General features: G+C 38.1%; 1 protein-coding gene across 6 annotated transcripts in view; it reads right to left on the bottom strand.

Moving 5' to 3' along the window:
• Positions 1 to 537: 537 nt before the first annotated feature.
• MYB (v-myb avian myeloblastosis viral oncogene homolog) overlaps positions 538 to 16,518 on the bottom strand; it is a 34,195-nt gene continuing 18,214 nt past the window's right edge. For 5 of the 6 annotated variants that reach the window (XM_010844252.1, XM_010844250.1, XM_010844253.1 and 2 more), the window contains 2 exons: positions 13,491 to 13,598; positions 544 to 1,858 (listed from right to left, as the gene is read on the bottom strand). In XM_010844252.1, the coding sequence (XP_010842554.1) occupies positions 1,742 to 1,858; positions 13,491 to 13,598 (225 nt within the window). In that variant the 3' untranslated portion in view covers positions 544 to 1,741. Of the gene's footprint in view, positions 1,859 to 13,490; positions 13,599 to 16,518 lie in introns of all 6 variants that reach the window. The other variant, XM_010844255.1, reaches the window with a different exon arrangement.

Here is a 16,518-nt window from a genome sequence, read left to right on the forward strand (position 1 = left end):
TGGTCCAGTGGTTAGGACTTTGTTTTTTCACTGCCAAGGGCCTGGGTTTGATCTCTGGTTGGGGAACCAAGATACCACATGCCATGTGATATGGCCAAATAAATAAGTAATACATTTTTTAAAAAGGGCTCCTGTTTTCCGTGACTCTCCCCCCCCACATGACATCATCCTTCAGGCCTGCATTTGTGTGCAGGCCCTACCCTTGCTGTCCTCCTACCCACTGCCCACATCCATGGTATTGGTACCTTTGTAAATGAACTCTCTTTGCCTTATCCCAATTTAAATGCTTCTGGAACCTTGACTGATTCTAGAAGATTCTGAACTAGATTCTGGAAGATTCCTCCTAGCTGTCATTCTGCACATGATTATCTGTGAACTAACTTGGCTTGCCTGTTCTTTCTCCAAAGTTACAATTCTTGAATTCTTCAAGTTCAGAGGGTATGCCAATTATTAACAGAGGAAAGTGCTCTGCGTTCACTTCATTTTCCTAAAAGTGTAACTACTGTCCACAATCAAAAGTAAGACAGAAGTCAAAAGTAAGTAAAATAAGGGCACAGCTTTATTTCACTACAAGGCAGTAAGTACACTGTCATATCAAAAGTTCAGTACCAGCCATCTTGCACCAAAGGTTCTTAAGGCAGCAACTGGCTATGGACTCCAGCTGCAAACACATAGGTTGTGTGTGGCAGTTCTGAGACCATATAGTTAAGGACTCGGGGGAATGCTGATTAACACATAAGCCCTGAATTAAAGAACAGTCAGGCTGAACTCAAAACAAAACACAGGACATCAACAACACAGATCTCCCAATAAAGAAGTGCAATGCATCCTCTTATAAACCAACAAGAACAAAAAAAAAAAAACAAGAAACAACCACAAATGCAAAGTCTCCCAAATAAGTTTTCCAATGTATTACAAAAGGAAAAAAGTATATATATATATATGTATATATATATATATAAAATAAAAAAGTTTGACAATACTAGTGCATAGTCAATTACCTAACACCAAGTTTCTTTTCTCTCCCTCCCAAGCACTACAGCCCTTCTGATACTAGCAGCATGTCTACAGGCTAAGTCCATAGCAGCAAAACACATTTTTTTTTCATTTGGCATGTACAAAATTAAATTACTGAATAAAAATATAATTTTTTATAAAACTATTTCATACAGTAATAATTTTTAAAGCAAGCTAACAACAACAAAAAAACTCTCATAAAATGGTTTGGTACAATAAACGTACCTCCAATGTTATTGACCATAAATGAGCATTTACAATATCGATTACTTATTCCACGGTGTGAAGCCAACATTTATAATAATGCATTGTGTTTAGTGATTGAAAAAAGTGAAATATTGGAGTACCTTTTTGTGTGTTAAATTTCCAAAACCTTATCACAGAAAAAATACTGGTCTGTTGGATCCTCTTAAAATACAGATAAATCATTTTATATTTTTTTTTTTTTTTAAAATCTGCCTTAAGATACTTAACCCCTGACTACAATCCATGACCTAATAATTTAGGTAAAACTGTTAAACATTAATTTTTTAAAAAATCCGTTTAGTTGGGTGAAATTTCATACGATTTCACCCACCTAAATGCACTTGGTGCTGTTCTCAACTGTTGTACCACAACAAAAATAGGCTCTTCTCCCATTCATGAAAAGTCTCATGTAGAGGAATGCTATATCCCAAGTCAACTTGAAGTGTTCTGAAAACCATAATGCTTGTCTGCAAACGTCTCACATGACCAGAGTCCGGGTTGAGAAGGCATTCACATATTTCCGAGACTGACCGGAAGCTGTCATCTGATCGTCTGTCTTCCCACAGGATGCAGATTCCCAGGCACCGTTACAAGGCTAACAGGGGAGGGGAGAGAGAGGGTAAGGGCAAGGTCAGACCGGGAAACACATGCTTTAGCCCACGGATGGACTCCCAACCCCACCTGGCCCAGCAGAAAAAAATGCTGACCTCCAGACAGCAAGTAGGAGACACAGGGGAGCCTTTGTCAGATAAAATCTTCACTCTGATAACCAGGAATTCAGCATTCTTAAGTGATATTAATTATCAGAAATTGTTTGTCGTGAAGAGAGAAAACCCACTCCAAGCAGTATGATAAGATCCAGCTGTATCTTCATGTTTGAGTGCCTTTTGTCTATTAGCAGATTTTACAGACTTGAAGACAGGAATGAGTCCAGTCCCCCACATACCTAAGGTGAGCTGTGGGCATTTACTCTTTGAGCGAACTGGTGAGTACTTGAGCTGCCCACTGAATAAGCTCCCATAGGTGCTAGAATTGATCAACACTTACTAAACATTGTACATATTTTTAATCAAGTTAATTACATTTAAATTTAGTTATGAACATTTAAATGTATCAACTAAAATGGATATTGATCAATACCAATTAATTAATATCTATTTATTAGAATAGCTTACTTTTTAAAGATGCATTGAAAGATACAGGATGGAACTAATATCTCACAGGCAGCATCCGGATCCAGATTCTTCACACATATGATCTCATTTACACAGCACAGCCACCCTGGGTGGGGGTTCATTCTCTCTTTAATTGAGCAGGAAATGGAGACTCAGAAAGTGCAGAAAACTTGCCCAAAGCCAATCTATGGGGAAGTTGTGGAATGGTTTTGAACCTGTGTCTGTCTTCTGCCAAGCCCCAGCTCCTACCTGCCCTCCATGCGTGAGTGTTTAGTCATGTCCGACTCCTTTTCACCCCATGGACTGTAGCCCACAGGGGTCCTCTATCCATGGGACTTTTCTAGCAAGAATACTGTAGTGGATTGCCATTTCCTCCTCCAGAGGATCTTTCCGACCTAGGGATCTAACCCCGGTCTCCTGCGTCTCCTGCATCCTAGGCAGATTCTTTATTGCTGAGCCACCAAGGAAGCCACCTGCCCTCCATGTTGCTTCAAACCAAAATATGTAATATTTGTACAAGGCCTGCTCTTTACAGCATTAAGTTTGCCCTACTTAGCTCCCAAGAGTATTGAAGATGCTTACAAAATGAATATAAATGAACAGAATTTAAAACATAGATAAGGGTAGGTCACCAAGAAATGTGGAAAAAATAATACAAAGATGAGGTGAGATTTCGATTCAAAATACTTGCCATGAACCAAAATGCACCAAGATGTAAATCTCAAAACTAACTCTGAGCTCTCTAGCAGTCAATCCAAAGAGGGAAACAGAAACATAAGCAGTTGTAAGATTTGCTGTCTATAAGCTCAAAAGTGTGGTTTAGAAAAAGCACAGCTATTCCTAGTATTTATATCCAAGTGGGATGTGTCTCATGGACAGAAGAAGAATAAGAAAAGCAAGCCCTCTGCTCTTTAGAGCCTCAAGTGTCCCTCAGGACAGTGGTCCCTAGCCTTTTTGGCACCAGGGATTGGTTTCGTGGAAGACAATTTTCCATGGACCATGGGCGGGGGAATGGTTTAGGGATAATTCAAGCGCATAACATTTAATGTGCACTTTACTTCTATTATTACAACAGCTCCACCTGAGGTCATCAAGCACGAGATCCCGGAGGTAGAGACCCCTGCTTAAGAGACAAAACAAACACCTGACACCAGTGAAGTGATGACAGGCAGATGAAAGGTCTGTGGTGCCAGAGCCAGATGAAGAGGAGATAGGACGCCAAGGAACAGCCAGGGCCATGCTCTAGGCAAAGGGCATGAATAGGCGGGATTGAGATCGACAGGTGGTGAAGAGGATAACCCAGGTGGCAAAATAACATGAAAGAGTCAGGAAGCTGCAATTTGTACATTGCTTGTGGGAGGGACTGGGAGACGGAGAGGAAGGAATAAGTGGATTAAACATGAGTACCACTCATGTTTCTAAGTATTTTGCATGTATCATCTCATTTAATTCTCAAAAACACCTGTGGATTAGGTAAGGCTCATTACATCTGTTTTACAGAGCAGGCAATTTTCCAGGAAGAGAGAACTTAGGCAACATCCTTAAAGTTATCCAGCTAAGAAGTGATGAAGTAGGAATGCGAATCCAGGCTCTAATGAGTATAAGTTGCTGTTTCCTTTAGAGTTCTTATGAGTGGGAATTGTGTGGTCTGGTCAGCAGGGAATGCAGGAAGAAACACTGAGAGGAGGTGTTAAAGTCATCAGACTATTTAACAGAGAGGTAGGATAATTCTGAATGAACATGGTATTTGTATGGTGATGGGACTTCTTTGCCTAGGGTCTGGAACAAAGTTTCAGCGACATAAGATTTACAGTGCCATGTTTCTAACTTGTAAACTTTCACAGGACACAAACTAGATTTCCCAGTTTCTGCCCAATCTGTTGTGCCACCTCACTGCCAACATAAAGGCACCGTCCAAGTTTACACGTGTTTACTCTCAAGGCTCAGAGGCTGAATACATAACTTGAAATACTACATAAGCAAGACTGATTATCATAATATTTTCCTGTAACTGTGAATCACAAAACGACAGGACAAAGATGACATCTGTTCTGACCTGACTTCTGATACTGAGTCACATTTAATGTTTTCTAAATAAAATCACCAGGGTAGTTTAAGCATTCTATGATACAGTTCTGAATAAATGGTGTTTCTGTAGTTTGACTCATTGGAAAAGACCCTGATGCTAGGAAAGACCGAAGGCAAAAGAAGCGGGCAACAGAGGATGAGATGGTTAGATAGCATCACTGACTCAATGGACATGAATTTGAGCAAACTCCAGGAGACAGTGAAGGACAGAGGAGCCTGGTGTGCTGCAGTCAGTGGGGCTGCAAAGAGTCGGACATGACTTAGTGACTAAACAAGGAACTCTAGTTTGAAGGAAGTGGATTAAATATACATATCTCTCTGGTGTAAATCTGTCCATTCAAATCCCATATTTTAGTTTAGCTGACTGCTCACATGTTGTTGCTAACATTTTTCAGTGCAGTACTGGAACACCAAAATGACACAAGAAACCCAATTAACAAAATAAAATTTAATGGAATCATTGTAATTATTGAGCTTGTGTTTGTAGTGGCACGCATAGAACATATATGATAATGTGACATATAACAACAAGGTGACATCATAACATATGACAATGTGACATAAAATAACAACATGACATATAATGACTACCATTTGAGAGTGAATAATTAAAGATGATGGCTGTCCACCATGAGTATTATGCAGGGCTTAGAATCGATGATGTACACAGAACAAAGAACATTGATCATAAAATCAGATGACTAAAAATGATGCAGAATATTTTAATATACTAATCTTGTATGTAAACATAAAATAAAGATACACACAAAACTCAAAAATGTATGTTTTGAAAGAATGTTGTTGTTGTTGTATTAGTCACTCAGTCGTGTCCGACTCTTTGTGACCCCACAGACTGTAGCCCGCCAGGCTTCTCTGTCCATGGAATTATCCAGGCAAGAATACTGGAGTGGATTGCCATTCCCTTCTCCAGAGGAACTTCCCAACCCAGGAACTGAACCCTGGTCTCCTCCCTCACAGGCAGATTCTTTACCATTTGAGCTACAGGGAAGTCCCTTTTGAAAGAATACAGACAAACAAATGAGAGGGAAAGGAGAATAAAAGTGAAAATGGAGGTAAAAGTGAGGAGCAAGGAAGAAAGGATTGTTTATGTTTTTCTCTAGCTAAAAATTTTTCTACTTAGCTATGCTTCAATTAATACAGAATAAGTTTCTACATTAAATGAAATTAAGTATCTTAAAGTACCATATTAAAAGAATCTTATGCTTGCTTTTGGACTTTCCAGGTTGGCTGCATGGTAAAGAATCTGCCTGCCAATGCAGGAGACATGGGTTCAATCCTTGGGTTGGGAAGATCCCCTGTAGACGGAAATGGCAACCCACTCCAATATTCTTGCCTGGGAAATCCAGTGGACAGAGAAGCCTGGCAGGCTACAGTCCATGGGCTGGCAAAGAGTTGGATATGACTTAGCGACTAAATAACAACATGCTTGCTTTTACAATGTCTCTTAGTAAAAGTCAAGTTCTGACCTTTGACAATCTGATACTTAATTCAGAATTCCCAATGTCTGTTCAGGAAAATCTAATACAATTATCACCCCCTAGTACATTTTCAACTTGAATGTCGTGTTTTGTTGGATCTCCCAGATGGCTCATCATTTTATTCATGTTTGGCTCTTCCTCCAGGACCAGATATTTAAAACAAGATCAATACAAAGAATGTACCCTATATTTTAAATTAATTTTTTGAAAAAAATTCAATCAGCCTCTCCCAAGTAGAGATGAAATTTATGAAGAAATAAATCAAGTTAACTGAAATATCCAAATTTCAGAAAGCAGAGCATTTCAGGGGCACCTAAGTCCTGAGGCTCATAGCCTAGAGCAGACAAGATGACTTGCAACACCTAAATCTCCCAGTGTAGACAGACACCAGGACACAGTACCCACTCTGTGCAAGAAAAACAGACCGGAACAAAAAGGCGAGCACATTCAGTGGACAGCTCCTTTTCTGCATCATGAAAGTATAAAGCTAATACTTTTTGCAACCATGAATGGAAAAACTGGTCAGAGCAATCACAAACCTACTTCACGAAAGCAAAGTAAGAGCAGAAGGTCAAGTACTGGGTAAGAAAAGAAATGTTGAAGTCCACCACCCAAAAGGGCAGCTGCCCCTTCTTGCGATTTCTTTCTCCCTCCTTACCTTGAAGCCTTGGGGTCCTAGGCCAACTTTTCAAGCAGACAGAATAGTTTTGACAAAGGAAGATTAAATGTCTTCATGCTAGAAGGATTTTTTTTTTAATACTGTCAAATAGATCCTTGTGCATCCTCCTTATTCCCTCTCCTTAAATGTTAGTTTCACTTACACTAAAGAATTGGTAAGAATTTCTGCACATGAATCCTTGTTAAATGACTAACCCATGGTGCTGTTGCAGACATGTCACTCTACCCTAATTCATTTCAAAGTTAAAAATCTTGCCACACATCCTCCTCCTCTTGCCCGCGAGTCATCTTACTTATCCACAATGTACCTTTGATCGCCCCTGGGCAGAGATGAACTGTAAACAGACTGTCAGAGCTCTAACTGGGATATCCTACTGAAGCACTTTAAATAAATACTCTGATCCTCAGCAGAAAACAGAAGAAATCAAATGAGATAAAACCATGTCCACAGGTGATTTTCTGTCGGAATTAGATTATCTTCATATTTTTCACTAAGAATATGAATGGTTTTTTTCATCACGCTAAACAAGAACCACTATTGTGACATTCATAGAGCAACTTCACACAATAACTGCTGATATCAACAGCCGTGGCAGGGTATGCGCTGTTCAATTTACAAAGCCCTTAAGAAACTTGTGAAAGTCATAAAAGAATGATTTTGTAAAACCAAAGCAACTTATGAGATGGTTTTACATTTCTCTGTTTCATTTTTTTAAATAATAGCAGACATAGATGGTGTCCAAAAGACTTAAGAATTATTTGATTTTTCCATTTAATCTATCCATAGAAAAGACTTTTAAAATGAAAGTGAAGTGAAAGTCACTCAGTTGTGTCTGACTCTTTGCGACTCCATGGACTATACAGTCCATGGAATTCTCTAGGCCAGGATACTGGAGTGGGCAGCCTTTCCCTTCTCCAGGGGATCTTTCCAACCAGGGATCAAACCCAGGTCTCTTGCCTTGCAGGAGGATTCTTTACCAACTGAGCTATCATGGAAGCCACAGAATTAAAATTCTAAAAATCAGAACTCATTCTCAAAGAGGCATCTTTTAAAATGTATTCGTTATAAGAGATAATGTAGAAATCTTTAGTTGTATCTTGAAAGTCAAGAATAAACCTGAGACGAAGGGTCACTGAGGTAAGGTTAGTTTATCAAACTTTTCCTATGCATAAATGCTGCCAAAACAATCAAATGTGCCCAACTCCAGGATTGATAATTTTTCATAGAAAAGAGCCCTAAAAGTTAAAGGATCAAAGGTGCAGATGGTGCTGGGGGGTGCCCCATCCACATGCTTCCACATGCCACCCAGACCTAAGTTAACAATTACTACAAAGAATGGTCTTTCTCCAAATTTGGAGTTCGTCCCCAGTGTCTCTAGGGATCTTTTCATCTTACTTGTTGATAGATTTTCCAACAGTTTTAATCACATAACCTCAGGTGTCACAATTTTTTGGAAGAAAACCTCTTTCCTTAGTAACGTATTCGTTTTAACTATTAAGATTAAAGCAAATGCCAATTAAAGCAATTATACCTTTGTTAGCCCAAGGAAAATCCAATATCACAGTGTTTACCAAACCCAACCAAACAAAAAAAATCCAGGTCTTGTACTCTCTGGGGTAGGGCACTCTGAATTTGAGCTCAACTTTCCTTCCTCACTCATTTAGCCTTTCCAGTTCATCCCAAAACTCTACATGGCAAAGTTATTTTATAAGATATATTGAAAGCAGGCTGCTGAAATATTACTAACAGCTATATGAAACCTTGCCAGGGCAAGTGGAAAAAAAGTGACCCAAGGGAGAACTAAGTGAACACAGAGGTATCCAGGGAAGCAGGTCAACAATAGCATACCAACACTAAGAAATGCCTGGAAAGATCGATGTCACACGGAGACGGACTGTTTCTCTGTCTGTTGACATGCCAACAAGGGCAGCAGAAAAATAGAGAAGACCAGTAAATCAGTTGTTTGATCTCCATAATACCGAAGAGATCTGACTAACTTTTTTTCAGGAATCAGTTGAATCAGCAATCTCTTTTGGTGACCCACTGACACAGTTCTGCCAGAGTGGAAGAAGGAATGAGAAAGAACATGTGAGAGGAAATAATACACCTCAGTGCAAGTGGACCTGCTGTTGGTGAAGCCTCCTTGCGTACGTTTCTAAGGACAGGGACTATCTAAAGTAGGTACCACCAATGTATACTGGCAAGTGTGCTGTCATTTTGAAAGTAACACTATATCCACTTGATCTTCACAGCAACCCTGTATGATATACATGGAGGACAAACTACAGTCCCCAATATACAGATGAGCATTTTTTTTAAGAAGTTAATGAATTAAAAACATGCAATTAGAAATTGGGGAAGTCTGGATTAGAACCCAAGAGCCTGTTGTGTGCATGCTAGTGCATTATACTTCTTAGCCATGCCAATCAAGCAAAAGGGTTTGCCTCACTGAAAAATTCATAAACAATTCATATGAAGTTAGGAGCAATCCAAAGCACATGGAACTGGAAAAGTGAGTTTCAGCTGCTTGCAATAATACTCTAAGATTCTTTGATACTGTGCAAATGTGTTTAAGTATTAATAGCTTGAGAAATTTACTTAATTCACTTTTAAAAAAGTAAGGCGAAGACAAGCCAAGTCAGGAAATTAAAATTTAAGGCTGTCACTCTGTGGTTACAAAAAAGAGGAAAGAGAGTGAGTAAAAAGCATATGAACACATCTTTTACATTTGGGTTTTAAACAGGAATAAAAGAAAATTATAATTTAAGAGAAAAATACACAAGTTCAGAGGCTTTTAACTTAAGTGTAGTTTCAGATCTACCAATGAAAATGTTTACCTTAGGAAATGTTTATTAGCAAAATGTACTTATTTCAAAATGTAAAGCAAATCGAAAGCACAGGCAGCTCTTTTCTCCTTACTGAGGGAGTTCTGTGCATGGCGCGTGCGTGCGTGTGTGTGTGTCTGGGTCTGTCTGTCTGTCTGTCTGTATGCCAGTCTTGGGCTCTTTCAGAGTAACTTTCAAACAGCAGGATCCAGAAGGGTTCCACAGTGAACCTGCCTTTTCCATCCCAAACTGCAAGTATTCTAAGCTGAATATCTATTTCCTCATTTGTGATCATTGCATAAGCTTCTAGACTCCATTCTCTACTACCATACAACATGGAGAAAATGGCACATATTCTGAAATCTCACATATTCTGAGCTACCTGAAAGACACAAATATCAAAAAAGTCTCAGAACATTTTTATTATGAGTCCTGTCCCTGTTTGTTTTTAAAGTTAAGGAAACTAAAAAAAAGAAGAAGAAATCCAACTATACTATTTTGCAGCTGCTGCAAATTCCTTTTAAAAAAAGATCAAGCATAAATAATTTCAAAAACAAATATAACATTATTTGTGTATAATGGCTTATACTTGCCTCTAAACATTATAGCTTATGGACTAGGGAATACATGGAAAGCTCAAGCTATTAACATATGTTAATGCCCGTGTGTTATGTGGCATAACACATAATATGCCACATAACACATGGGCATATCTAGCAGCCTGAGTTTGGTCTCTACATACCATTTCCCACTAAAAGATCACAGCACCTTGGGAAAATGGAGAGGAAGGAAATGTAGCTATTACATGTATTCATGTATAAGCAGGGCTTCCCAGGTGGCGCTAGTGGTAAAGAACCCTCCTGCCAATGCAAGAGACATAAGAGACACAGGTTCAATCCCTGGGTAAGGAAGATCCCCTGGAAGACAGCCTTGCAACCCCCTTCAGTATTCTTGCCTGGAGAATTCCACAGACAGAGGAGCCTGGAAGGTTACAGTCCATGAGGTCACAAAGAGTCGGACATGGCTAAAGTGAGCTAGTCGGACATGCATGCAGGCACATATGTATAAGCGTATGCATTTACATGTGCATTAGAATCTTAACTATAAAATCCCAATATTTGGGGCCTCAAAACAATAACTGCTCTATTTAAGGTGTTGTGGGTATAATTAAGCCAGGGATCATTAACACTGAAATGACAGAACACAGAACTGCACTGTTAGTGTAGTCTTCAATAAACTTTTCTTGTGCCTAAGCAAATGTATTTAGACAGTTAGATGGATAATCATTTGCAGTATTCAACTGACAAACATTTCATATTTTAGAAGTACCAGAATTTTAAAATATTTTAAGAGTCAAATTTAGTTGTTTTAATTAAATGCACTCTAACAAAATGTCTAGGTTGTTTGGATAAAATCCCATTTAACATTTGATATATTTATTAAAGGTACAAATTATAAAGTTTCTAGATTATATAAAGTACTCAAGTTGAATAGCCAGGTCATTTAACAAATGCACAATATGTTCAATAGTACCATGCATGAAAAATCTGTCCAATTAGGTCAAATTGAATTATCAATGGAAATATATGATAGATCATAATGGTTTTAACAAAAAGATTACCAAATTGCTTAAAAATCTATATAAATATTATTGAGTCAGGTTTATATGAAATATAGGCAATATATGCTTAAATATTTAGAATGACCTGATGCATTTTCTAATTTGAAACATTTTAGAAATCATATATTTCTATGGTATTAGAAGCTAGGTTTCCATGACACAAAATGAAGGAGATACTTGGTAGGTGCCGTTCACTCTTAAAATGAATTAGTTATCTATTATAGCAAGTTATTAAAATATATTTGAGTGGTGTACATCAGTAAAACCATATAGTGTATATGAAAGCATTGACTCCAAAATCAGCTTGTGGTGTCAATTCTTTAGGTGGGTGGAGTTGACAACTGTTACCTTCACCATTTGATGTATGTAGGTGGCTTAATCTCAGTATACAATGATAGAATCTGAAGAGTACCAAATATGACTCATTTGATATGCTAGAAAATATAGATTAATAAAAACAGAGCTACTACTTAATACTGAGCTTCAAGGATGAGGAATATTGGGTTGGCCAAGAAGTTTGCTTATAATATGTTATGGAAAAACCTGAATAAACCTTTTAGCCAACCCAATATTTTCATTAAATAAAATATAATGATAATAAAGTTCCATATTGATTATTTTGTTAATTCAATAGCATTAAAACATTTAAGGTAAGAATTAGCCAACCTATTTTTATAAACACTGATATTGTTGCCAAATTTTTATATAATACATATTTGATATCTGTACTGTGTTTGGCTCAATATATTTTATATTTGCATAAAAGTTTAGATTTAGGTTTTGCTGAACACTATCTGGTTAGGCCAAAAGCTTTAGCATTTAGTTTTAGGGAAAGAACCAGGGGTTTTCAACTTCATAATGATAACTGTCTCCAAATATATTTACATGTTGCAATTTAGCACTCAGAATGCACTTTTTCTTACTACTATAAATATAAGTCAGATCCTAGCCTAGGTTACAAAATTACATAAAACAGCTTAATTAATGCACTAATAGCACTAGCCAAATCCTTATCCTCTGGAAACCCAGGGCCAAAAAATTCAGGGAGGAAGAAAGCAAGAAAAACAAACAAAAAAAGCGTTTTCATTCTGGATCTAGGAGCAGCTGTAGGTAAAATTTTGTAATGGGTGACCTCTGCATTCTTCTAATCTCCTTTCTGGGTCCCCCCTTATGCAGAGTTTGTTCTTTTCCTCATCTCCCAATTCTGTGCCATATTCTGAGACTTCTTCACACTTCTACCCAGGCCTGATCGACTCAGGAAAGACTCTGGATCCCCTCAAGGACCGTCTTTCCCTAGCCCACACTCCAGTCAGTGGTCACCTTTCATCAAAGCAGTTGGATCAGACAGAAGCCACAAGGAGAGCAATCTGATGGAATTAAGATACAAAGTGTGCCTACAGCCCTTCCAGCTGTATTTGCATTTCTTAAAAATAATGCGAAGTATCACAAATGCTTTCAAGGGGGGAGTGTTAAGATTCTCATAATTTGGAGAGTGCAGGCCTACCACAGTGACAAGAAAGCCCATCCAGGAACAGGACATTCTTTCAGATCATACCGTCTCACGTGGTGCCTTCCCTCACAGGACAAATATGACTTTTCACTTCCGAATCCAGGTTCTCTATATGCTCCAGGGTTTATGGTTTTTCCCTCAGTGTGGCAAGGGGGGGATGAAGGGGAGGGCTCTGCAGGTGACTGGGTATTGTATTATTTAATGTTGGGAACCGCTGTAAATAATTTAAGGGAGCAAATTTGCATTCTTATTTACATTTGGTTCAGGATTAATTTGGAATTTGTTGTATTTCATCAACATACACCTACTTCAGAAAAAGGGAAATCTCTTTTGATATTAAAACCCGAGAGCAGATGTTCAGCTAGAGATTAGCCACGTAACACTGACAGTTGACTTTCTCATTCTGATAGTCAAATACGTTGTAATTCTTTTCCAGCTATCTAATTTCAAACTTCTTTGAAAATCTAAACAAGGTCTGAGCTTTGATGGCTTATGAGGGAACAAAAAAGTAAAAATTTTGAAACTAAAAGTAAACTGTATCAATTAATAAAACCTTTAAAAGCAGAAGAAAGAGATACTGTTACACGTGATTAACAATCTTAGTCTCAGTCACAGTAAGAAATGCTTCACTTCATCATTCTTTGGAAGCTTGCTCTAATAAAAAAAATTTTCAGTGAGTCTCATATGAGTGGCAACAAGGAATCTTAGGAGTCTTTTAGACATTGGGAATTATTTAAAAGCATCACTCCACTACATCTAAAATGTTTGTTTGTTTTTTAAAGTTTTATAGTGAATAACTTTTTAGATACCAATGCTGGAATAGTAATTACCTGCAAGGGACTTGCCAGGGACCTGCTTTTAGGTACTGTAAATGCTTTGAGAACATTGTCTTCATCTTCTGATACTGGCGTCATTAAAACGGAACTTGTAAGAATATTCTAAAGGAAAAGAGAATAATTTGAAATTGAAATGAGGTAGGATAATAAGGGGACTGACAGAATTCTAACACTTGAAAGAGTAGATTACTATGAGTTGACACACATTAGCAGGAAAAAAAATGCAGGTATCTGCCAGAAATTCTCTTCCCAATGAGCTAAATGGAGAACTCAACTGCACTAACCCTAATCCCACTGGCAAACATTACTAAAACAAAAAGCTTCGAGGTCCCACACAGTTCCAGGAATGAGGCAGGGCATTCTGCTCATTGATGAGCAGAACATCTGCTAAATGAGTTAATAAAGACACATCTTTAAAATGAAAGATTTACTAAGCTCTGGTGAGAGAACTGTTCATTTCATATAATGGTAAGAAATCTTTTTGAGTTACAGATTAATGGTAGTATAGTTTAAAGGTGAAAAGAATGGAATTTAGAACCAAAGTTCTAACCCAGAACCAATACTTATAGGCTATACAATTTTGAACAAGTGACTAAGCCTCCTCATGCCTCAGTTTCCCTACTAGTATAATGGAAATGACAATGTTACCAACCTTGTAGGGTACTTGTCAGGGTTAGATATCTGAGTTAATGCATCTAAAGCTCTGAGAATATTAATCACCACTTTGTACACACTGAAAAAATATTAGCAATTGCTATTACCTCTGATTCTTCATAAGAGAAAAGGGTAATCATTCACAAATTACAAACTTTTAAAATAATGGTTAACTAAGAGGAAAACAAAAAAGGAAAACAAAACAACAACTACCAAGCTATGAAAAGACACAGAAAACATTTAAGAGCATATTACTAAATGAAAGAAGCTAGTCAGGAAGCTTCATACTGTATGATTCCAATTATATAATATTATGCAAGATGCAAAACTGTAGACTAAAAAGACCAGTGGGTGCCAGAGCTGAGGGGGAGGGAAGGATAACTAGACAGAACATGGAGGACCTTCAGGGCTGTGAAACTACGTTCTATTATACTATAATGGTGAATAAACGTCAGTATGCTGCTGCTGCTGCTGCTAAGTCATTTCAGTCGTGTCCAACTCTGTGCGATCCCATAGATGAAAGCCCACAGACAGAAGCCCAGCAGGCTACCCCGTCCCCGGGATTCTCCAGGCAAGAACGCTGGAGTGGGTTGCCATTTCCTTCTCCAATGCATGAAAGTGAAAAGTGAAAGTGAAGTTGCTCAGTCATGCCCGACCCTTAGCGACCCCATGGACTGCAGCCCACCAGGCTCCTCTGTCCATGGGATTTTCCAGGCAAGAGTACTGGAGTCGGGTGCCATTGCCTTCTCCGAAACGTCAGTATAAATTTGTCCAAATACATAGAATGTATGACACCAAGAGTGAACTCTAAGGTAAACTATGGGTTTAGGGTGACTATGTGTCAATGTGGGCTCATCAGTTGTAACAAATGTAACTCCCTGGTGGGTGATGTTGCTAAGGGAGAGGCTGTGCATATGTGAGGGTGAGGATACATGGAAAATCTCTGTATCTTTTGTTCAACTTTGCTACTAACTTAAGACTGCTCTGAAAAATAATCTGTTTTAAAAAATGGTTAAAAAATAGAATAAAATAAAAAATGGTTGTAACCAAAGCAATGCAACATTGTGTATGATAAAGGGCATTTACTACATACAAAGAGTAGGACAGGACTGAGCATGCATGCACATACTCAGATGCTACATAAAACCAAACAGGAGACAATTTACCAAGGAGGAAATAGAGGTATCCCCTGCTATTCAAAAGTTCACTTCACACCACTTCACTTTCATTAAAATCCTACATTAGTAGTTATTTTCATGAACGGCTAACCAATAGAAATCCAAAGAGAATTTTTGCTTTTGTTTTGCAGCCAACTATTATAAAGGCAGCACATACCCTGAGTAGTTAGAGTGGCACCACCAAGCTCCTTCCCCAGGCAGTACACTCAGCATCTCAGCACCAAGTGCTACAGTTTAGAACTGGTACGAGCATCTTCATCTCAATTTATTTATTTTTATTCATTTTTTTACTGAAGCATAGTTGCTTTAAAATATTATATTAGTTTCTGATGTTCAACATGTATAACACTAGATATTTTTATACATTATACATCATACACAGTTATTATAAAATACTATCTTTCTTGTGCTACACATTGAAAGTGAAAAATGAAAGTGTTAGTCACTCAGTCATGTCCAACTCTTAGTGACCCCGTGGACTATAGCCCACCAGGCTCCTCTGTCCATGGGATTCTCCAGGTACTATACCTTTTATCCCTGTAATATTTATAACTGGGAGTCTGTACCTCTTAAACCTCTTCACCTATTTCATCCTTTTCCCCACCCCTTTTCCCTCTGGCAACCACTAGCTTGTACTCTGTATCTGTGAGTCTGTTTCTATTTGTTTCTTTGTTTTGTTTTCTAAAATTCGATTTATTTTTTGCACCTGTTAGTAAGATAAGTCCTAAGGTAAACTACTTCTTTGCTTTATGGTGGCTCAGTGGTAAAGAATCCGCATGCCATGCAGGAGACCTGGGTTCAGTCCCTGGGTTGGGAAGATCCCTTGGAGAAGGAAATGGCCACCCACTCCAGTATTCTTGGCTGGGAAATCCCATAGATAGAGGAGCCTGGAGGACTAAAGTCCATATGGTCACCAGAGTCAGACATGACTTTGTGACTGAACCACCACCAAAGGTTTCACAGGAATGCTCTACTTTCAGATAGTAGGAGAAACTTGTACTACTTTTAGAAGAAAAATAAGTAAATTAAAAGATAATGTAAAAATTAGCATTGTTTTCATGAAAATATGTATTTCCATGCCGTAGATTTTTTAAGTGGCCAGGACTCTCAACTCATGAGTGAATAAACAACAAGCAAGTCTGCAGCAGAACAGAATCAATTTCCAACACATGAACAAAATCTCACCATAT

The sequence above is a fragment of the Bison bison genome, unplaced genomic scaffold (assembly GCF_000754665.1).
Source record: "Bison bison bison isolate TAMUID 2011002044 unplaced genomic scaffold, Bison_UMD1.0 scf7180017864198, whole genome shotgun sequence".
NCBI classification, from domain to species: Eukaryota; Metazoa; Chordata; class Mammalia; order Artiodactyla; family Bovidae; genus Bison; species Bison bison.